This window comes from Mustela lutreola, chromosome 9 (assembly GCF_030435805.1).
Source record: "Mustela lutreola isolate mMusLut2 chromosome 9, mMusLut2.pri, whole genome shotgun sequence".
Taxonomy (NCBI): Eukaryota; Metazoa; Chordata; class Mammalia; order Carnivora; family Mustelidae; genus Mustela; species Mustela lutreola.
Window position 1 is genome coordinate 71,030,687 of NC_081298.1, and position 24,565 is coordinate 71,055,251.

Below are 24,565 nucleotides of genomic sequence, written 5' to 3' on the forward strand. Positions count from 1 at the left end.
ATAGTTTTCTGAGTATAGATTCTGTGTCTCTTTGGTTAGGTTTATTCCTAGGTATCTTATGGTTTTGGATGCAATTGTAAATGGGATTGACTCCTTAATATCTCTTTCTTCTGTCTTGCTGTTGGTGTAGAGAAATGCAACTGATTTCTGTGCATTGATTTTATATCCTGACACTTTACTGAATTCCTGTATAAGTTCTAGCAGTTTTGGAGTGGAGTCTTTTGGGTTTTCCACATATAGTATCATATCATCTGCGAAGAGTGATAATTTGACTTCTTCTTTGCCGATTTGGATGCCTTTAATTTCCTTTTGTTGTCTGATTGCTGAGGCTAGGACCTCTAGTACGATGTTGAATAGCAGTGGTGATAATGGACATCCCTGCCGTGTTCCTGACCTTAGCGGAAAAGCTTTCAGTTTTTCTCCATTGAGAATGATATTTGCGGTGGGTTTTTCATAGATGGCTTTGATGATATTGAGGTATGTGCCCTCTATCCCTACACTTTGAAGAGTTTTGATCAGGAAGGGATGTTGTACTTTGTCAAATGCTTTTTCAGCATCTATTGAGAGTATCATATGGTTCTTGTTCTTTCTTTTATTGATGTGTTGTATCACATTGACTGATTTGCGGATGTTGAACCAACCTTGCAGCCCTGGAATAAATCCCACTTGGTCGTGGTGAATAATCTTTTTAATGTACTGTTGAATCCTATTGGCTAGTATTTTGTTGAGTATTTTTGCATCTGTGTTCATCAAGGATATCGGTCTATAGCTCTCTTTTTTGGTGGGATCCTTGTCTGGTTTTGGGATCAAGGTGATGCTGGCTTCATAAAATGAGTTTGGAAGTTTTCCTTCCATTTCTATTTTTTGGAACAGTTTCAGGAGAATAGGAATTAGTTCTTCTTTAAATGTTTGGTAGAATTCCCCCGGGAAGCCGTCTGGCCCTGGGCTTTTGTTTGTTTGGAGATTTTTAATGACTGTTTCAATCTCCTTACTGGTTATGGGTCTGTTCAGGCTTTCTATTTCTTCCTGGTTCAGTTGTGGTAGTTTATATGTTTCTAGGAATGCATCCATTTCTTCCAGATTGTCAAATTTATTGCCGTAGAGTTGCTCATAGTATGTTTTTATAATAGTTTGTATTTCTTTGGTGTTAGTTGTGATCTCTCCTCTTTCATTCATGATTTTATTTATTTGGGTCCTTTCTCTTTTCTTTTTGATAAGTCGGGCCAGGGGTTTATCAATTTTATTAATTCTTTCAAAGAACCAGCTCCTAGTTTCGTTGATTTGTTCTATTGTTTTTTTGGTTTCTATTTCATTGATTTCTGCTCTGATCTTTATGATTTCTCTTCTCCTGCTGGGCTTAGGGTTTCTTTCTTGTTCTTTCTCCAGCTCCTTTAGGTGTAGGGTTAGGTTGTGTACCTGAGACCTTTCTTGTTTCTTGAGAAAGGCTTGTACCGCTATATATTTTCCTCTCAGGACTGCCTTTGTTGTGTCCCACAGATTTTGAACCATTGTATTTTCATTATCATTTGTTTCCATGATTTTTTTCAATTCTTCTTTAATTTCCCGGTTGACCCATTCATTCTTTAGAAGGATACTGTTTAGTCTCCATGTATTTGGGTTCTTTCCAAACTTCCTTTTGTGGTTGAGTTCTAGCTTTAGAGCATTGTGGTCTGAAAATATGCAGGGAATGATCCCAATCTTTTGATACCGGTTGAGTCCTGATTTAGGACCGAGGATGTGATCTATTCTGGAGAATGTTCCATGTGCACTAGAGAAGAATGTGTATTCTGTTGCTTTGGGATGAAATGTTCTGAATATATCTGTGATGTCCATCTGGTCCAGTGTGTCGTTTAAGGCTTTTATTTCCTTGCTGATCTTTTGCTTGGATGACCTGTCCATTTCAGTGAGGGGAGTGTTAAAGTCCCCTACTATTATTGTATTATTGTTGATGTGTTTCTTTGATTTTGTTATTAATTGGTTTATATAGTTGGCTGCTCCCACATTGGGGGCATAGATATTTAAAATTGTTAAATCTTCTTGTTGGACAGACCCTTTGAGTATGATATAGTGTCCTTCCTCATCTCTTATTATAGTCTTTGGCTTAAAATCTAATTGATCTGATATAAGGATTGCCACTCCTGCTTTCTTCTGATGTCCATTAGCATGGTAAATTCTTTTCCACCCCCTCACTTTAAATCTGGAGGTGTCTTCGGGCTTAAAATGTGTTTCTTGGAGGCAACATATAGATGGGTTTTGTTTTTTTATCCATTCTGATACCCTGTGTCTTTTGACAGGGGCATTTAGCCCATTCACATTCAGGGTAAGTATTGAGAGATATGAATTTAGTGCCATTGTATTGCCTGTAAGGTGACTGTTACTGTATATGGTCTCTGTTCCTTTCTGATCTACCACTTGTAGGCTCTCTCTTTGCTTAGAGGACCCCTTTCAATATTTCCTGTAGAGCTGGTTTGGTATTTGCAAATTCTTTCAGTTGTTGTTTGTCCTGGAAGCTTTTAATCTCTCCTTCTATTTTCAATGATAGCCTAGCTGGATATAGTATTCTTGGCTGCATGTTTTTCTCGTTTAGTGCTCTGAAAATATCATGCCAGCTCTTTCTGGCCTGCCAGGTCTCTGTGGATAAGTCAGCTGCCAATCTAATATTTTTACCATTGTATGTTACAGACTTCTTTTCCCGGGCTGCTTTCAGGATTTTCTCTTTGTCATTGAGACTTGTAAATTTTACTATTAGGTGACGGGGTGTGGGCCTATTCTTATTGATTTTGAGGGGCGTTCTCTGAACCTCCTGAATTTTGATGCTCGTTCCCTTTGCCATATTGGGGAAATTCTCCCCAATAATTCTCTCCAGTATACCTTCTGCTCCCCTCTCACTTTCTTCTTCTTCTGGAATCCCAATTATTCTAATGTTGTTTCGTCTTATGGTGTCACTTATCTCTCGAATTCTCCCCTCGTGGTCCAGTAGCTGTTTGTCCCTCTTTTGCTCAGCTTCTTTATTCTCTGTCATTTGGTCTTCTATATCACTAATTCTTTCTTCTGCCTCATTTATCCTAGCAGTTAGAGCCTCCATTTTTGATTGCACCTCATTAATAGCTTTTTTGATTTCACCTTGGTTAGATTTTAGTTCTTTTATTTCTACAGAAAGGGCTTTTATATCTCTTGAGAGGGTTTCTCTAATATCTTCCATGCCTTTTTCGAGCCCGGCTAGAACCTTGAGAATTGTCATTCTGAACTCTAGATCTGACATATTACCGATGTCTGTATTGATTAGGTCCCTAGCCTTCGGTACTGCCTCTTGTTCTTTTTTTTGTGTTGAATTTTTATGTCTTGTCATTTTGTCCAGATAAGAGTAAATGAAGGGGCAAGTAAAATACTAAAAGGGTGGCAACAACCCCAGGAAAATATGCTTTAACCAAATTAGAAGAGATCCAAAATCGTGAGTGGGGAGAAAGGGGATAAAAAGAGGTTCAAAAAGGAAGAAAGAAAAAAAAAAACAAAAAGAAAAGGAAAAAAAAAGAAAAGAAAAGAAAAGAATTTTTAAAAAAAGAAAACACCTAAGAAAAATGTAAAAAGAAAAAATATATATATTAGATAAACTAGTAAAAAATCGTTAAAAAAGAAAAAGGTAACAGTTAAAAAAAATTTTTACCCGAAGGCGAGAAAAAAAAAAAAATGAAAAAGAAAAAATTAAATTAACTGCAAGACTAAAAAAAATCACAGGAAAAAAGCCATGAGTTCCGTGTTTGGCTTTCTCCTCCTCTGGAATTCTGCTGCTCTCCTTGGTATTGAAACCGCACTCCTTGGTAGGTGAACTTGGTCTCGGCTGGATTTCTTGTTGATCTTCTGGGGGAGGGGCCTGGTGTAGTGATTCTCAAGTGTCTTTGCCCCAGGCGGAATTACACCGCCCTTACCCGGGGCCGGGGTGAGTAATCCGCTCGGGTTTGCTTTCAGGAGCTTTTGTTACCTGAGCGCTTTCCGTAGAGTTCCGGAGGACGGGAATACAAATGGCGGCCTCCTGGTCTCTGGCCCGGAGGAGCTGAGAGCCCAGGGCCCCACTCCTCAGTGCGCCCTCAGAGAACAGCGCCCAGTTACTCCCGTCTGCCTGACCTCCGGCCGCGCTCCGAGCTCACCGAGCCTACGACCGGTTCAAGGTAACACGGAGCTGCGAGCTTATGGTCAGCTCTGTCTCTGTAGCCGGCTTTCCCGTTCCAATACCCGCAAGCTCTGCGACACTCAGACACCCCCGATCCTTCTGTGACCCTGCGGGACCTGAGACCACGCTGACCCCGCGTGGGCTTCGCCCCGGTTTAGCCTCTGGAGCGATGTCCCTCAGCGGAACAGACTTTTAAAAGTCCTGATTTTGTGCACGGTTGCTCCGCTGCTTGCCGGGAGCCGGCCCCTCCCCCCGGGGTCTATCTTCCCGTCGCTTTGGATTCACTTCTCCGCCGGTCCTACCTTTCAGAAAGTGGTTGTTTTTCTGTTTCCAGAATTGCTGTTCTTCTTCTCTTCGATCTGCCGATGGATTTTCAGGTGTTTGCAATCTTTAGATAAGCTATCTAGCTGATCTCCGGCTAGCTGAAGCAGTCTCAGCTTGCTACTTCTCCGCCATCTTGACTCCTCCTCCACCAGTATTTTTCAAAGAGCTGGAACAAATAATCCTAAAATTTGTATGGAACCAGAAGAGACCCCGAATCGCTAAGGAAATGTTGAAAAACAAAAATAAAACTGGGGGCATCACATTACCTGATTTCAAGCTTTACTACAAAGCTGTGATCACCAAGACAGCATGGTACTGGCATGAGGAGAGACACATAGACCAGTGGAACAGAGAGTCCAGATATGGACCCTCAACTCTATGGTCAAATAATCTTCGACAAAACAGGAAAAAATATCCAGTGGAAAAAAGACAGTCTCTTAAATAAAAGGTTCTGGGAAAATTGGACAGCTATGTAGAAGAATGAAACTCGACCATTCTCTTACACCGTACATAAAGCTAAACTCAAAATGGATAAAAGACCTCAACGTGAGACAGGAATCCATCAGAATCCTAGAGGAGAATATAGGCAGTAATCTCTTTGATATTAGCCACAGCAACTTATTTCAAGATATGTCTCCAAAGGCAAAGGAAACAAAAGCAAAAATAAACTTTTGGGACTTCATCAAGATCAAAAGCTTCTGCACAGCAAAGGAAACAGTCAAGAAAACAAAGAGGCAACCCACGGAATGGGAGAAGATATTTGCAAATGACAGTACAGACAAAAGGTTGATATCCAGGATCTATAAAGAACTTCTCAAACTCAAACTTAAACACACACAAAACAGACAAGCATATCAAAAAATGGGCAGAAGATATGAACAGACACTTCTCCAATGAAGACATACATATGGATATCAGACCCATGAAAAAGTGTTCATCATCATTAGCCATTTGGGATATTCCAATTAAAACCACATTGAGATACCACCTTACACCAGTTAGAATGGCCAAAATTAGCAAGACAGGAAACAACGTGTGTTGGAGAGGATGTGGAGTAAGGGGAACCCTCTTACACTGTTGGTGGGAATGCAAGTTGGTGCAGCCACTTTGGAGAACAGTGTGGAAATTCCTCAAGAAATTAAAAACAGAACTTCCCTATGACCCTGTCATTGCACTACTGGGTATTTACCCCAAAGATACAGATATCGTGAAAAGAAGGGCCATCCTTTCACTGAAGGGCCAGTGCTTATAGCAGCAATGGCCACGGTCGCCAAACTGTGGAAAGAACCAAGATGTCCTTCAACGGACGAATGGATAAGGAAGATGTGGTCCATATACACTGTGGAGTATTATGCCTCCATCAGAGAGGATGAATACCCAACTTTTGTAGCAACATGGACAGGACTGGAAGAGATTATGCTGAGTGAAATAAGTCAAGCAGAGAGAGTCAATTATCATATGGTTTCACTTATTTGTGGAGCATAACAAATAGCATGGAGGACAAGGGGAGTTAGAAGAAGGGAGTTGGGGTAAATTGGAAGGGGAGGTGAACTGTGAGAGACTATGGACTCTGAAAAACAATCTGAGGGGTTTGAAGCGGCAGGGTGTTGGGAGGTTGGGGAAGCCAGGTGGTGGGTATTAGAGAGGGCACAGATTGCATGGAGCACTGGGTATGGTGCAAAAACAAGGAATACTGTTATGTTGAAAATAAAAAAAATAAAAAAATAATAAAAGGTTTGTTCCACTTCCTTCTCAGGAGCCCATAATCTCTTGCTCTCCCTGGTGTCTGGCTTTGGTATTGCAGCTTCTCTGGTGCTGTAACAAGCCATGGAACTAAGCTATCCCTAACATGGTGTCCAGAGTATGTCACCATTCCCATCAGTGCTCTGAGCCACATGAGATGGAAACCAGTCTCTTGGGAAGCCTCCCAAAAAGCCAGAATGTTGGATGCATGTTCCTCTTTTCTTTCCCTTCTAAGGGGAAAGCCACAACTTAGGAATTTTCTCCTAAATATCACTGCACTATGCCAGGGAAGCAGGGGGAGTAGTCCAAGCAAAATGCAACAGCCTTTTCTATTCACTTTAATCCACTATTCTTCTTGGTTTTGTGTTCATCTGGAGTGCTGCGACCTAACAGGTTTCAGGAATTCTCAGAAAAGGAATTTTGTCCATATGTTGATAAGTTATTATCCCCTAGGGAGGAACGTGAGCCTGGGGTTTCTTAGTCTACCATCCTGCTGACCTCATTTCAATTTAGATTTTTTAGTATGAATATTTGCTGCTATCTGACAGGTTTGCCTGTGGATTGAGTCCTGTGGTTGTGTTGGGTTTGCACTGTACTCTTCTAACACCCTAAATTTAAAGGAAGTGACCCTTTCAGCAGTGAGAGAATAATTATGAAATGCCCTCTTCTCTCTCTCTCTCTTTTTTCCTCCTATCCTCCTGCCTTTCTCCCTCTTCTTCCCTTGCTTTCTCTCCCCCACCAGTAGTGTCCGATACAGCAGTAGCTGGACTGGAAGTAGTATCCAGGACCTGGGCCACACAACACTGGCTTCTCCTGGAGTCTCACAGCCTGGGCTCATCAGCCCATAGAAAGTTTACAGCCAGAAAGTTTAGGCCTATTTAGCTTATAAAGGAGGAGAGGAGATTGAGCTGGTAGAAGAATTACTGCACTGAAGCAAATATTTGGCTTTTGTTTTGCTTCCCTTCCCTTTGGTTTGCTCTGTTTCCCAAAGTTACTGCTGGACATAGTGTGTAAAATCTCTTTGAAGCTCATTTTTGTTCCTGCCAAATGTTAGGCCTAGGAGAAATGAATGGGTTCCAAATATGCCCAAAAATTTGAAGAAAAAAAAAAGCTGTGTATATTGAACTTCTTTAAAATCAGATAATCAAATCAGGCATAGGAAAGAATGTCTACCATCATTCACAGAGATGGTTATTTTTCACTCATGTAAGCTACCACAGTCCTGATGAACCAGAACCTGTGTTTCTGTCAGCCTGATACCCGACATCTGTCTCAGAGACGGCTCTCAGGGCTGGTTTTACTGAAAAATCAACTTCCCGTCTTTTTTCTATTGATCACTTTCATTTTTTGTCCCCCTTTTTTATCTTTTTAGGTTAGATGCATATAAGCCCATGCGATACTTGGAAAACAAGACAGCTTTAAATAGGGCATTGGAACGGTTGAATTGGCCTATTTCTTTGAAGGAACTGTCGATGCTGGAGAATGAAATTCTAGCTGGGAAAATGTATATCCAGCAGGCCATGGAACTCCAGGAGGCTGCCAAGAAGGAGAATCATGTGAGCAAGTCACAAGGAGAGGTGGGTGCCATGGAGGTGTCTGCATGTCCTCCCTGCTTCCTGCCCCACGTCATTGCCATCCCTGCGCAGGCCTGCCTTCTCCCTCTCCCAGGCCCCCCCACGTGGATTTCTAAGAGTTAGAGCCAATCCAGTAAAAGCATCAGGATGTCTTTTCAACAGAGAAGAAATGCCATTTAGTTTTACTATGGCCTTCTTTTTAAAATAATATACTTTTAATTAAAGAACTAAACAGAAGTATAATGTAGTGATCAAAGGCCTCAGCTTTGATATGAGCCAAACCCCAATCCCTATGTTATCCTGGCCACTTATTCCATCTCTCTAAGTCTAAGGGTTTTTTTAATTTGTAAAATAGGAATATTACTAATATCTGCCTCATAGTGTTATTACGAGAGTAAAATGACTTTTTACAGTAATTCATATTGGAATGCCTCCCCATAAATGTTAGAAATTGTTAACCAAACATACTTTTCAAAAAGAATCTTATAATCTGACTGCATTATTATAACCCCTTTAGATCACTTACTTTTAAAAGCTTTCTTTTCCTCCTTGAGTAAATTCTTACATAGAAGCAGAATCTCCATAAGCATTTCATAATCTGCTCTTTTTCTTTAATTACAGTATAGATGATACATGATGTTACATAAGCTTCAAATGTACCAACATAGTGCTTGGACAACCTAACACATTTTCTGTGCTCACCACATTGTAGCTAGCGTCTGTCACCACAGACACTATTACAGTGCCATTACAGTAGTGTACTCTAGTGTACCATGTATTCTCTGTGCTGTACGTTTCATCTCTGGACTCATTCAGTCCCTAACGGGAAACCTGTACCTCCCGCTCCCCTTCACCCATTCTTCCTATCCCCCACTCCCACCTTCTTGGCAACTACCAGTTTGTTCTCTGTGTTTAAGGGTATGTTTCCACTTCTTTTTGTTTGTTTGTTCATTTGCTGTTTTTTTATATTTCACATACAAGTGAAATCATATGGTATTTGTCTTTCTCTGACTCGTTTCAGTTAGCATAGTACCCTCTTGGTCCATCCAGGTTGTCACAGATGGCAAAATCTCATTCGTTTTTATGGCCGAGTAATATTCCTCTGTGTGTGTGTGTGTGTGTGTGTGTGTGTGTGTGCGCGCGCGCGCATGTGTATCACATCTTCTTTAGCATTCATCTGTCAGTGGACATTTGGGTTGCTTCTATATCTTAGCTATTATAAGTAATACTGTAATAAACCTAGAGTTGTGTGTATCTTTTTGAATGGTGTTCTTGTTTTCTTTGGGCAAAAGTCATATGGTGATTCTATTTTCAATTTTTTGAGGCACCTCTGTACTGCTTTCCACTGACAGTAGCTGCATCAATTTACATTCCCACTAACAGTTCACAGGAGATCTTTTTTATCCATACTCTTGCCAACACTTGCTATTTTGTGTCTTTTTGATTCTAGTGAGATATCTCCTTGTGGTTTTGGTTTATGTTTCCCTGATTAGTTGATATTGAGCATCTTTTGTGTGTCTGTTGGCCATCTGTATGTCTTCTTTAGAAAAATGTCATACTCTTTTTTACTTGGTAGTATCTCATATACATTCTCTGTTTTTTCTGAATCTTCAGATTGATGTTTGGTGTATATTTTGGTATTTTATATAATACTTCATGGTGTATACTATATCCTGATCTATTTAATTCTTCACCAAATGTTAGAAATTCAGGATTTTTTTTTTTCAGTTTTCTTCTCTTTCACATGTATTGATGACTTCTGTGGTGCATTTGGTTTATTTTGTTAAGACAGACTCTTAGTAGTGGAACCCTTGGTTCAAAGGGCCTGAATATTTTGGGGCTCTAAATGCTTATTGCCAGTGTAACACCCCCTTTCTGACTGTGTGAGTGTGTGTAGACCTGGAATAACTCATTTGAAATATTACTGAATGGTGTGTAATTTGGGTATATTCAATACACACTAAAAAATACAGCCAAAAAACGGACCTTTGAGATTCATCTTTTTTGGTTTCAGTCTTTGCTAAGTGATATTGGCTTTGCCTGTTTTGAAACTCTGTATTTGCTGCTCTGGATTCTTTGGTTCTGTTTTCTTGCTTTGTTTTGTTTTTCTTTAATTTTATTTTTTCCGACAAATCACACTTTTCCCCTCCGTTGTAGAAAGCTGTCTTTTGTGCAGAATGCAAAAATTTTATCACAAAACATCTTATGGCTATTAGTGTTCTTCAAACAAAGTGACTTCCCCAAAGAATTGTTTTGTATTCCCTTGGGAGACACCATCTCATGCCTCCAAATACATGGCTATCTGTAGGCACCCAAGAATCAAGAAGACAAGTGAATTAACTCTGTCCATGAAAATCTGCTCTTCTTTTCATCAAGCCTCTTCTTTTATGTTCTTTCTTTTTTTTTTTTTTTTTTGAAGATTTTACTTATTTATTTAACAGAGAGAGACAGAGAGAACACAACCAAGGAGAGTGGGGGAGGGAGAAGCAGGCTTTCTGCTGAGCGGGGAACCTGATGCAGGGCTCTGATCCCAGGACCCTGGGATCATGACCTGAGCCAAAGGCAGATGTTAATGACTGAGCCATCCAGGCATCTCTCTGTTCTTTCATTTTTTCACTGACATATTTGAGTTCCTATGAGGTGCCAAGCACTATTCTAGGCACTGAAAGTACCTAAACACACAACCACACCCCACCCTCATTCTAGGCAGGGAGAAAGACCAGTACAAGTCCCAAATGATGAACTTGCCCATGCTAAACCATAGAGACAGTGCCTAACAACATATTCTGCTAGCATTATTTTTTCTACACTTCGTATTAAATTTAAAAATGGGAAGTGGTAGCTGATGTGGTAAAGAGAAGCCTCCAGTGATTCAAAATAAATATAGTGTGTTCTACTTGGATTTGTCTGGAATCCTGGGAGTCAAAAGTTCATTGCTCATGAGGTATGAATTAATTGTTCTATTTTTTAATTCTCTTACCCACAAAGTGGGAATAAAGGTACTTCCCATCATTTCTTTATCCAAAAATATTTGTTCACTTCCTGTCACAGGTCAGATCCTGTGCTTGGCACATGTGACCTCAGGCAGTGAAGGGCCTGTCGCATTCTTTTCTCTCTAATTGGGGTCTCCCAGGTCATACTATACATTGGACACAAAATGGGCTTCGTTAACTACATTGAAGACATGGGCCCAGACCAGTGAAGATGTGCCGGGACGGAATGTAACCTCCCTGAAAGCTTAGACTTTGTTTGGCCTGATTTGTAACTGTATCTGTAGCCCTGAAAATGGCACCTGGCACACAGTGGACACTAGACAAATATTTATTGAATGAATGAAACCCAGTTCTTTCTAGTAGAGAATTATGAATGTGACAACAGAGGCATACCCACAGACCAACTGGGAGATGGGGGAAAGTGAACTGGGGAGTTAGAGGAGGTTTCACAGGGGGATAGTTAAGTTTGGTCTGGAATGATGTGTAGGATTTGAGGGTTGGGGTGTGAGAAATGTTCAGAGTTAAACAGTGGCCTATGCAGAGGCAGGGAGGTAGGATGGATATGACATTTTCACCAGGGATATGGCAGGAGACAAGACAGGAAAGGAAGATAGCACCAGAATGCAAGGGATTGGAATTTCCTTCTTGCTTGGATCAGGGACTTGTGCCAGTTGGAAATAGAAACCCAGGGAAGGGTTTTTAGCAAGGGGAAGACAGTAACAGATTTATATTTTGGCAGCATAATGAGGCCCAATGTAGAAAAGAAAGACCCAAATGGGGTGCAATACTGTGTTCAGTGGTTTTGAGTCCTTGAGCCAAACCAGAACAGTGAGAAGGAAACAGAGAAAAGATATATGAGCTAGTAGAAAGTGAATGTGTGGGCTGAGCCAGAAGGCAAAGCTAAGGATACCCAAAAACTTTCTTTCCTGGACACAGGGGAAACAGGCACTGTTAACCCTTCTGTATCACTTCTGCTCCTCAGGGACACAGGTGTTCCCTGGCCAGCCCATCTAAACACCCTGTCATTCTCTAACCCCTGAACACAGTTTTGTTATCTTCATAGCATAGTCCACTTGACATTGTATACGTGTTTGTTTATGATATGTCTTTCCTACTAGAATGAGGGTGGGACTTGATCCCTTATATTCTAGGTACTCCTAGTTTCTAGAATAGTGCTTGGTACCTTGTAGGCAGTCATAAATATTTGAATGAAGAAGTGAAAGAATGAACAAGAGGAAGAGGTACAGTAAGAGAGAAAACATATTTTCAGAGAAAGGTAATTCATGTTAGGTTCTCTTCATTCTTAGACAAGTGAGAAAGGCCACATGTTTGGAGCTTAGGAGAGAAGTCTGAGTTAAGGAGATAGTTTGGAGGTCATTTGAGGTGCTGAGAGAAGAGAAAATGGAAGGGATGGAGACAGAAAAGTTAGAGGAGCCGGGGGTTCAGGGTAGTATGCATGAGGCAAGAGCCCAAAGAGAGGTGGGCAGAACCCTGGATCTGGAGTCACACGCCTGAGTATAGCCTCAGCAAATTTCTAGCAATTTTCTAGCTTGGAATAGCAAATTTCTAATTTGGTGGCCTTACATAGGGCCCCTAAGCCTAGTTTCATCATCTTTAAAATAGAAAAATCACCTGCCTAAAAGTGTTTGTAAGATAAAGTGCATAGTATGCTCAGGGTGCACAGCTGTCAGCACTCAGTCAATGCACTCAGCATTAGTGCCCGCTGTTGTTATAGCCATTCTTAAGTTTTTACTGAGGAGTTTTGAAAAGTCATACAGAAGGATGTCTCCAAGCCATTTGAGTTGGCAAGAAGATCATTAGTGATCTTACTGAGTGTGATTTCAGTAGAATTGTGGGAGCGGAAGACAGTTTGTGGTGGGTGGAGAAGTGGGTAGACCTGAAGAAAGTAAGTATAGGAAGTAAAGATTTGTTTTCCAGATCTTCAGAGGGAAGGAAAGGAGAGATAGGGTGAGAAATTTGGGGCATGAGCTGGAGTGAGAGAAGGCATTTAGTGTGCGTAATGGTATATTTGATGGGTCCACTGCTGCCCCCTTCATGGTCAGGGGCTGAGGCTCTTTCTTCACTGCCCTGTCCCCACACCAGGTGTACAAAGTGCCCACTGTCTGTTCTGGGAAGCATCCGTGTGCCCAGGACAGTTAAACACAGGTAATGAATTGTGTGTGTGTGGAGGAAGGGGCTCATACTTGGCATCTTATCTTCAGAGTTCTTTCTACTCTTGACATGGCCCTCAGTAATGGGATATTTTGTATATTCTTTTCTTTTCTTTTTTTAAGATTTTATTTATTATTTACTTGACAGAGATCACAAGTAGGCAGAGAGACAGGCAGAGAGAGAGAGGAAGGGACACAGGCTCATTTCAATCCCAGGACCCTGGAATCATGACCTGAGCCGAAGGCAGAGGCTTTAACCCACTGAGCCACCCAGGTGCCCCTCTATATTATTTTCTTAAAATGATACTTCTCCTCACCATGTATGATGTATTATGAGATATTTTAATTCTATTTCTGCCATGTCCCATTGGTTTGACTTCAATGGCCCACTAATAGGTCTCTATCTCCTGTTGTGAAAAATACTGGTTGGGACCAAAGCTCAAGACTGCAAGGGCCTGTGAGACCCTAGGGTGAAAATTCATCACAGATGAAAGTCATTTTTACTGATTTGTATATAAATATAGTCTGATTATAACTTCTTCTGGCAAAGGCCAAAGCTTTTGATCAATGATAGTAAATTGGAGTGCAAGAAACCATCTATTATTTATTAAGATCTGCTAGAGTTGATTGATAACATGTAGCAAAAGGTGGTCAAAGTTTGTTAGGAATGGAGATCCAATTGGAAATGACCACAAACAGTCAGAAGGGAGTGGCCAGTGGTCACTTTGACACACTTGGTCCACACCACGGTGTGTTATGGAGTCTGGATATCTTTGGTTCTTTGATACATAGTCACCCCACTGATTCCTGAGTTTGGGAGAGCTTTGTGATTTTTCTGTTGCTGAGGATCAGATGTGGGGAGAAGTGGCTTCATATGTTGGTGTTGCTTTGACTGCAATCTTTTGCTGGCCCCTTGATCAAATCTGAGGGGAGAACCATCATCCCACCTGCTCTGCCTATTATGGTCACAGTCTGTGCTTGACTGAAGAATTGCTTACCCTATTTCCATAACCAACTAGCTTTGTGGTATCCCCAGACATAGGTGCTTGACTCACTGACCACATAATGAAAGGAAGAATCTGAAGTCAGAGATTTTAAATTCCCCTTGAAAACTCCCTTTCCTTATACCCCTCTTATTACCATGACTGCAAACTTCACCATCACTGGCCAATCAGAGCTGTGCTATGGTGGAAATCACCATTGGGCATCTGACTTGTAATTAACCTTCCATGATTCTCCCTGGGCCCCTGGTCAGTCAGCCCAGCCATGCTATCCTACAATAGGCTCTCCACATTTATAACCTTGACTGCCTTGTGAAGCATCTATAAGCAACCCTAAAAGGGGTCTTAGAAATGTGTCCACACAGCTGGCCACCTATGGTTATGTCTCCAAGTTGTGCCTGGTAAGAATCTAAAATCCATGGTCTTTAGGAATGGTGTATTAAGTGCTCCACTCTGTGAAAAACTATCCAGGAGAAATAGTGCTGGGGAAGACATAGAAATAGGCTGGGTGAGGTGGAACAGGGGTGAGAGACCATTTGGATTGGAAAACATTGTTGGAAAAACAATGACTTTGATACTGTATAGGAGAAAGTTGGTTGGAAAGATTTAGAGAGAAATTTCTTTGAGTTGTATAAATAGAGTCAGAATAAGTAGAGCTGTTATCTTTGCTCCCAAATAATCATTGGACCTGTTGTCAATCTTGCATTTTACAGTTCTTTTTTTTCTTTTATTTATTTTCAGCATAACAGTATTCATTATTTTTGCACCACACCCAGTGCTCCATGCAATCCATGCCCTCTCTAATTCCCACCACCTGGTTCCCCCAAACTCCCACCCCCCACCACTTCAAACCCCTCAGATTGTTTTTCAGAGTCCATAGTCTCTCATGCATTTTACAGTTATTAATATTTCCTCTTTTAAAGGGAGGAGAGAGGCCTCCTACAATAACCCTTTACAACTAGTCAGCCTTCCTCATTCCACTAGAAACACATGAGTCTGTTCTGCTGCTACTGGAATCTGGCAGGAAGACAGACTTTCTGGTGACTGTGAATTGTCCTTCAGCAGTACATAAGATCTCCTGATGTGAGGGTGGAGAATTAAGAAGTCTGTGTTGGGCATTAGTGATGTTGCCATCACAGAAAGAATGGCACATGCACATTCAGACCAGCACCATGGAGATAACTTAGTGCATGGAAAAGAGACCCCAGATGGGTTCTTGAGGGAGGATGTTAGGAGATATGGCCCAGTGAGGCTGAAGTGTTAGAGCAAGGTGCATTGATGGGACAGGAGAGGGTGCTGAAGGGAGAGTGCTGCAGCCTCATGACTGTGTCCCAGTTAGCTGGGGTCTTAAAGGAGAGAATCTCACTCAGGAATACCAGTCAGTGGAGGGAATTGAAAGAAGGGAAGAGAAGCTCCTATCAACTTTAAATATTATCTAAAAAGTTTTCTGTCTAGGATCTGATATTCAGGAGTGGGAAGGTGGGTATCAGCTCTAGGGAATCCCTGAGGTGATAGAAATCACTGTCAGATGGTCTTTTCATTCTAAAGCTGAAGACATCCCTCCCTGCTGGAGGTTTTAGCTGGGAAGACCTCAGCATTGCCCTGCCACTAGGTTTTTTCTAGGCATAAATTCTACCCTCAGCAGGTTTAGGAATGGTCATTGACCATCTTCCCCCCCCCTCCCCCCCCCGCCATCTGGAGGAGAACTGAGTGTGGAGGGCTTATCAGTAGGATCCAGGCAGGAAACAGAATCCCATTCAGTCAATTCAAGTGAAGAAATGTTAATGAAGGGAGTGTTCATAGAGGTGCACATAAGTCTAAGGCAGCCAGTGGGATTTGGGACCCCCAATGACTAGCAAGAGCAGGAAGTTCTCATCACTCCTAGACTTGAAAGGGTGGAAGGAAATGATGCTCCTGGAGCCCCGTGAGAGCCAAGTCTACTAGCAGGAGTGGAGGTAGTTTTAGAGAGACAAAGGGCAGGGAAGGAGCATGGAACAAATACCCCAGTCTTTTCTCTTGCTGCTGCCCTCGGACCTCCCACCTGCCATTGGCTCACCCTGTCCAGAAGCCAGGCCTCAAGCGAAATAAATCAGGTGGTGTCACCCATGGGGGTCAGCTGCCTGGGGCATGGAGCAGGACAGGGCAGAATGGATTTGGAGGAAGATGGGTGGACCAGAGTAACCAGCACAGAGATGTGTTGAAAAGTTTTCTTAAAGACCCAACACTTATTTTTGTTCTATAGCCTTGACTGAGATATGTATCTATATATAGTAGATAGCTGGTTGTGGTCCACACTCCAGGCAGTGACACAGAAGTGGCTCCGGTCTACAGCTTTCGTTCTTCTCTGGAGTAGCAACATGCAGATAACTGAGTCACTAGCATCTGAATTACAGCTTACAAGGCTGTGGTAATTTTCAGATTTAACTATTTAAAACATTTCGAATGTTTCTCTTTGATGTTTTTCCTGAAAGAGCAATGAAGAAACAGTCCCTGATAAGATATTAACAAGTTGCTCTTTACTTGGGAAATAATTTTATGCAGCATCTAATGCATATATATTAGGTTCTTTTGCCACTACCAAAGAAAGAAAAACAAAGGGAGGGGGGAGAAGGAGGAGAAGAAGAAAAGAAAATTCATTTTTTTCCTTACAAAAGCCCTTTGAGTTGCTACTGATTAACATTTATTGGAGATTTTCCTTTCTGAGTGGTTAACTCCATAGCCTAGCATGGCCCTGTATTGGGGAACGGAGAATGATTTGGGGCAAAAATATTTAGTACTAGTTTCAAAATAAGATTTGGAGACTAGTTTGAGTTAAGTTGTAGAAATGCATGGAAAATCTTAAAAGCATCAAACATTAAGTAACTTCACTGTCTCCACTAATGCAAACCTGAAAGCATGACCTTGAAACTAAATAATAAATGAAAGGAGGGTGACACCATTTTGGATCCTGTTCTACATCATCTGCTAACTAAATCTGATGAGGAAATGAATTGGATTCTCTGAATTTTGGAAACAAGGCAAAATCAAATTACCCAGTAGACAGCATCCCCTCTGCCAGTGTTACTGCCCATCTGACTTCCTCACAGAGACTGGCATGCAACTACTCTCATACACCTAAACCTAGAAATATGTTGCCTTATTTATTGCTAGCATTTTTGTTTTCACTCTCTACCCCTTCTGACTCTTGTCCTCCATAGATTTCTTTGCAAAATAAGTCAGACAAGGACCAATACCATACGATTTCACTCATACATGGAATTTAAGAAACAAAACAGATGAAATAGGGGAAGGAAAAGTAAAAGTAAGATGAAAATTAAGAGGGAGGCAAACCATAAGAGATGCTGAAGTCTAGGAGATAAATTGAGGGTTGCTGGCATAGGGAGTGGGGAGGTAGGGTCAATTGGGTGATGGGCATTAAGGAGGCACCTGATGCAATGAACACTGGTTTTATATGCAACTGATGAATCACTAAATTCTACCTCTGAAACTAATAGAAAAAGAGGGGAAAATAAAACCCAAAACCCAATGACCTGTTTATATTTTAGGTGTGCATAGGTGAAGGCATGCCAGGAAAAGAACAGTGTCTGTAAAGTCTTTGGCAGGATTCAAAAATTATTGATACATTGTCTTTCTGGAAAGGTGCTGTCAACATTGTGGTTGAAGGAATGGTGTGTCTAGCGGCCCTTACTGATATCCTTCCATCCTGGCAAACCAATGCTGTATTTCTATGACCAGTGGAATGAACCATTGTGCTAAAGCTGGCCCCATAGGTTTGTTTTCCCATGGCATGGGCAACAACAATGAACAGTAGCAACACAGAGTACTATGATGTTCTACTTAATCTGTGGTGTAGCTGAATTGATTTATAGTGATATGAATGAATCATCGAGTGTACAGTGAATTGTTCTTTCCAGAACCCAAACTGTACATGTTGTGGAAACAATCAGAAATGAATTATTGCCAAGAATAGTAACAGTTGGACACAAAAGCAGAGTAAATGTGTTTAGTATTGTAATGGTCCTTTCAGGTGAACCCATAGGTATCTGAGTGATCTGAAGGTAGTTGATACTTTTCAGCCACTTAGAAAGGCATGTTCTTAGTTGGCCTTTTCAGTCTGTGAAAAATGAACATCATAGTACTCTGGGTTGCTACTGTTAATTGTTGTTGCCCATGCAGGGAAGGTCTTCACAGAATGAATGGCAGTTCTATATTAGATGAATTGGGGAGTGAGTGACAACTATAGAGAAAAAAGAGCTCTCTGATGATTTCAGGCCATTGACTTCACAGATTTGTACCTATGAAAATGTAGAAAGAATTTTTATCAGTTAGCTTCTGGATAGGATATTGAGAAAATGAATATTTGGAATCTAAAGATAAAGGGGGCTAGTTACATGGTGTGTTATACTCATTTGGAATTTTTAAAGGAATTTTAAATATGTCTAGGCATAGATTCTAGTAAGTGGCTTGTCTGTTATAGTGATGAAATCTGAAGGGGAGTTTGCCCTTCTGGGATCAACATGGACATCTTTTTGGAAATCAGGGTGTTATCCATCTGGAAGTGGAGAGGCTATGTGGTGACCTCTATGGTTGCTTGGTCTTAGATGTGGACACTGTGGCATGAAGCAAGGCGGCTTTGTAAGTTAAACTGTATGTAGAGATGAGGTTTTTGCAACAGCTGATTTAACCTGGCATGTTCCAGATTCTAAATTCTATGTGATAAGAATACTTTACATGGAGTCTTCCACTGAGGAAATAAATGATTATAGGAAACTATGGTGTGGGCATCTCTTTGGAGTATTATAATGGTTATTATGATGGAATATTATGCTGCTCACATTCCTGGTTCTGGTTGTTGTAGTCCCCTTATGTTATAAAAACTGCAAACAAAAATATCATGCTAGTGTCCCTGTCTTGGTATACACATAGTCTGACAGTTTCTCCAGTAATGCAGAAAAAGGTCTAGTAAGGCCTAGATTATTCTGGACAGAAATACAGAATTAGAAGATGTTAAAGCCATAAAGTTTGTACCATCTCTTTGCTTATACAGAAATTGAAGTCCAAAAAGTTAAAAGATTCTCCAAAGTCACACAGCCAGCTGGGCAGCAGTTGGTCCTATTTCTCCTGTCTTGTGGTCCAATCTCTGCCCTTTAAGGCCATTTCATACTGCAGTAGGTCATTCTAGAGCTCCTGTGGGAAGGACTATTAGGTTTCTCCTCTGACTGAAAGCTCAGGCACAAACAGGTAACAGTTGCCATCTACCAGTGATGTTGGGTTATTCTCTTTGGTGTAATAACTGCATCAGTAAAAATAGAAATTACATGAGGATGGACTCCAGCAAAATCTGTTGAAAATGGAGCATCATAACAGAAGGGTGTTATTCAGCTAACATTTTGTATCTATGGCTGCATAGGTGTGAAGTCTTGTTCATATCCCACTCTTCTTCAAGAGACTTTAACCCTTTTGTTCTGAATTTCTTCACTGCTGAGGCCCTGACTCTGTTTTCCTGTCCCCTGCGGTAAACCATACCCAAACTTCTTTTGATGAACCTAAAAAGCATCTCTCAACAGATCCAAGTGATAAATGGCTGCAACAGAATCCAGTAACATCAAGACACCAGGGAAATGAGCCCAAACTGTATTGACCATAAATAATGACCAAACAGCAAATTGTGTTCAGATTATCTGAAGTTATTTAAATGTTTATAGTCAATTGTTCCATAAATTAGAGACTTCCTTAACTGAAGACCTGTATATGCTCATAAAATATGCATTGAATACTTTATTTGAGATACAGTAATAGCATTGCAAAGAAGTAACTCAAAAGCACGTGGAAGCACTTTGTATTGGCTTTGTATCATGGAGGGGAGGGGCGTTTGATGGTCTGTGAAAAGAAAGCAGGTGGAGAATGATGTCATAGGGACACTCTGATTAGGATGGAGGACAGATTTCTTTGAGAAACCCAAGAATTAATAAATTAATAGGAAAAAATTTTTAAAGATTTTATGTATTTATTATTTAAGAGAGAGAGAGAGAGAGAATGAGAGAGAGAACTTGAAGGGGGCAGGTCAGAAGGAGAAGCAGACTCCATGTGGACCAGGGAGCTCGATGTGGGGCTTGATCCTGGGATTCCAGAATCGTGGCCCAAGGCAGTTGCTTAACCAACTGAGCCACCTAAGTCCCTGGTCAGGAAAATTTTTTTTTTTTTTTTTTTTAAAGATTTTATTTATTTGTCAGAGAGAGGGAAAGAGAGCGAGCACAGGCAGACAGAATGGCAGGCAGAGGCAGAGGGAGAAGCAGGCTCCCTGCCGAGCAAGGAGCCCGATGTGGGACTCGATCCCAGGACGCTGGGATCATGACCTGAGCCGAAGGCAGCTGCTTAACCAACTGAGCCACCCAGGCGTCCCAGGAAAATTTTTTAAAAATGAAAAAAATCTAAGGTAAAATCTCCATAATTTCCATAATGTAGTGATTTGAAGAAAAAGACCTGATTTTCATACTGTAAAATTTACCTATTTCAATTCAGTAATTTTCAGTAAAACTGAGAGAGCTTTCAGCCACCACCAAAATCCTACAAATTCTCTCTTTTTCCACATCATTTTGGCACTTTTAGTTCACTCACTTCGTTTCTACAAAAAACTCACAAAACAAAAATCGTGTTGAGATTTTGATATGAATTACATTTGGAGCTATGGATCTGTTTGGGGAATGTGGCTATATTAACTATTAAGTTTTCTAATCATTAACATGTTATGTCCCTTGTTCGTTCTTCAGTTTTTTATAGTAGTGTTTTATAGTTTTCAGCATATAAGTCTTTCACTAATTTTGATAAATTTATTCCTAAATATTCTATTGTTTTTCATGCTGTTATAAATGAAATTCTTTTCTTAACTTTATTTTCAGATTGCTCATAGCTGGTCCATAGTTATACAACTGATTTTCTTTTCCTGTATTTGTCTTGTATCATGACATCCTACTGAACTTGCTAATTAATTCTAGTAGTTGTTGGGTGGATTCCCTAGTTTTCCACATAGAAGATCATATCATTCATAAATAAAGACAGCTTTATTTATTCTTTTCCAGTCTAGAAGCCTTTTCTTGCCTGTTTGCACTGGCTGGAACCTCAAGTACAAAGTATAGCGTACCTTTCCTTGCTTCTGATCTTAAGGGGAAGTCATTCAGTCTTTCACCATTAAGGATCATATTTGATGTAGGCTTTTCAAAGATGGTTTTCACCAAGTTGAGGAAGTTCCCTTCTATTCCTAGCTTGTTGAGAACCTTTAAAGGATGTTGGAGTTTGTCAAGTGCTCTTTCTCCATGCATGAAAATAATATGGTAAATTATCCTTTGTTCTAGTAATATGGTATATCACATTGATTTGTGGATTTTGAATCCACAAATTTTGCAAGCTTTGCATTCCTGGGATATTTGGTTGTTGTGTAAAGTCCTTCTGTATGTTGCTGGATTTATTTGCAGACCTGTTTTTGCATCTATATTCATGAGGAATATAGGTCTGTACTTTCCTTTTCTTGTATCTTTGGTTTGGTATTGGGGTAATACTTGGCCTTTCCTTCTCTAATGTAAGTGCTCTTCCTAGTAATTTCTTGCTTCCTAGGATTCATCTTCCAGCATTGGTCCTCACATTTATTAGGAATTAAAAATAATGACTGTTCTGGAAGATGTATTGGAAGCTTTGGGATTTTAGAGGGAGTGGAGGGTAGTAGAGATTGGATCTTTCTATTCTGGTCAGCTCAACAAGCACAGAAAATAAGATTTTAGAGTTAGACTCTACAAATCACAGTGATGCTACCAGTTTCTTCATGTAGTGGACACAATGTGACATTCACTTCAAGCCTTGACTCATATGGTGCCATTTGGAAATTACAGAGTGGTCCTTTGCTTTGCTTTTTCTGAAATTGCCTGGGAATAAAGTCTTTCCAGAGAGATTACAACTAAGCTGGGTTTTGGACAGATTATTTGAATAGGAAGGACCTTGCTCATTTTAAAAAATAATTCTCCTCTATGTTCTTCAGATTGTATCATTTCTGTTGATTTGCTTTCAAGTTTCTTTCTTCTGTCATGTGAGTTCTGCTATTAAGTCCTTCCAGATACTGTGGTTTTTACTTCTAAGATTTTCAGTTTTTTAATATTTCTCTGCTGAAAATAACTACCTTGCCATTCATTTCAAGAGTATGCAACCACATGGACCATGGTTATAATTGCTGATTTAAAGTCTTTTTCTGATTATTCCAACATCTGGGTCACCTCAGTATTGTCACCTATTGATCGCCTTTTAACCTGAGAATTAGTCATATTTGCTTGCTTTTTAAAAGTATGTTGTATTTTGGATTGTGTACTGGATATATTGAATATTATGTTTTAAGGCCCTGGATCCTATTTAAATTCTCTGGAAAAGGGTCACCTTTTTTGTGTTTTAACAAAATTTAATTGAGTCTAGACCTCAAGTTCTTCTCACTTTTTATGGTCATTGGCTCCCATATAACAGTTCATATATCAGTTTTAATAGCCTATTCCTAATAATATAGAAAGTATTCAGAGTGATTATCAAAGTATATGGATAATCTGTAATTTTTGAAAGTCAGATTCTCAGTAGAGAATCCCAAGTTACTCTGTATCTGTTATTTTTACTGTCTGTGTTGATTTTTTAAAATCAATTATTAATGTTTTATTTTTTTAGCAACAGAAACCTCAAGGAAATCCAACAAAGAAAACTAAATCAAAAAAATTGGATCCCCTCAAAGGCCAGAAAGTTATCGCAAGATGTGATGAAAATGGCTTTTACTTTCCAGGTAGATACTCTATTTTATAAGATTTCTTTGTTAAATAATATGGTATCAGGGACCCAAGGTTCTCAAACTGTTCTTTCCCCAGAACACTGATATTTCATGAGCTGTATTAAGGCATTCCACTTCTAAAAGGAAATGATAATGGGGATTCTACCTATGTTTCTGAGGGGTGATAGCCAGAAAATAAATTTAATCTTTCATTTGTTCAGTAAAACAATTTTACTACACATCTGCTATTTTCTATGAATGTAATATTCCTAAAGTGCTGGTCTAGTGTAGACCAGCACGTGAAAATTCTTGTCTTTGTGGAACTTACATTCTAGTGAGGGAGATAGAGAAGCGAGCAAATACATACAATATGTAGTGTGTCAGCTACAGTGTTGTAGAGAAAAATCAAGCTACAAAGGGAACTGAGTGTCAAGGTAAAGGCAGCAATTTTAAATACGGTGGCCAATGAAGAACTGCTTGGGAAGGTGATGTGTGAATATGGAGGAGGAGCAAGCCATGAAATTATCTGGGGGAAGAGAGTTCCTTGTTATTGTATTTTTTTAAAGATTCATTTATTTTGAGAGAGAGGGAGAGAATGTGAGTATGAGTGGGGAAGGGGGAGGAACAGGAGGCTGAGCAAGAGGGAGAGAAAGACTCCTCAAGCAGACTCCCCCTTGATCACAGAGCCTGATGTAGAACTTGATACGGGGCTTAGTCCCAGGACCCCAAGATCATGACCTGAGCCAAAATCAAGAGTTGGATGCTTAACCTGCTGAGCCACCCAGGCACCCCTTGGGGAAGAGTTCTAAGCAGAAGGAACAGCAGTACAGAGTCATGAGGCTGGAGTCCATGTTGTTAAAAGAGGCCAGTGTGGCCAGATCCAAGAGCTTTTCCCAAAAGTTTTTGGGATATGTGATCCTGAAGGAACCTGCCAGGAGCAGTTCAAGTGAGAGCTTTGTGGACAGTGAAAATAATATGTATGTAGAGGTGGAGACAAACATTTTCTATCTGGAGAAATAAAACAGATTATGGCTGGAACCTAGAATGCAAAGAAACAGTAGAAAATAATAAAGGTCTTCAGGGAGGGAAGTATGGGGCCATTCATAAAAGGTCATGTTAAGAAGTTTGGACTTGGACCACCTGGGTGGCTTAGTTGGTTAAGCAACTGACTTTGGCTCAGGTCATGATCCCAGAGTCCCGGGACTGAGTCCTGCATTAGGCTCTCAGCAACATGGGGAGTCTGCTTCTCCCTCTGACCCTCTCCCCTCTCGTGCTTTCTCTCACTCTCTCTCAAATCAATAAATAAAACCTTTAAGAAAAAAGAGAAGTTTAGACTTTATTGAGGAGCCACATGGAAAGCAGAGAAAAACATAATCATCCTTGAAGTCCACAGAAGCTCCCCCACCATGCTGTGTGAAGAGTGGATACAGAGTAGGTTGAAATGTCCCCCAGGTCCCTGTCTCAGGCCATATGATAGATAGTGGTATGTGCAGGAGATGTTGGTATGCACAGGAAGATAATGATGTGTCTGGGGTGTGGGGGATTGTAGATACACTGCATATGTGCTGATATCTCAGAAATCTCTCCAGGCAGGTTTCCTCTTGAGACTCTAGACCACTATTTCTAATTGCTTCCGGTTGCTGAAGTTGTCAGAAAAGCAATTAGAGATAAGGTCTAGAGTCTCAGGAGGAAATCTGTCTGGAGAGAGAGATTTTTGAGACATCAACACTTAAGTGTCATTGATATGGGAAGGGCCTGTAGGGAAGAGAGAGCCTTGAGGAAGATCCATGGGGCAGAAAG

General features: G+C 40.5%; 1 protein-coding gene across 2 annotated transcripts in view; it reads left to right on the forward strand.

Moving 5' to 3' along the window:
- Positions 1-24,565, forward strand: part of VWA3B (von Willebrand factor A domain containing 3B) — a 242,905-nt gene that overhangs the window by 197,848 nt on the left and 20,492 nt on the right. For both annotated transcript variants that reach the window (XR_009344834.1, XM_059134682.1), the window contains exons 22-23: positions 7,608-7,812; positions 22,669-22,780. Coding sequence is in view for 1 of the 2 variants with exons in the window: in XM_059134682.1 (XP_058990665.1) it covers positions 7,608-7,812; positions 22,669-22,780 (317 nt within the window). In the remaining variant the exon portion in view is untranslated. The remainder of the gene's footprint in view (positions 1-7,607; positions 7,813-22,668; positions 22,781-24,565) is intronic.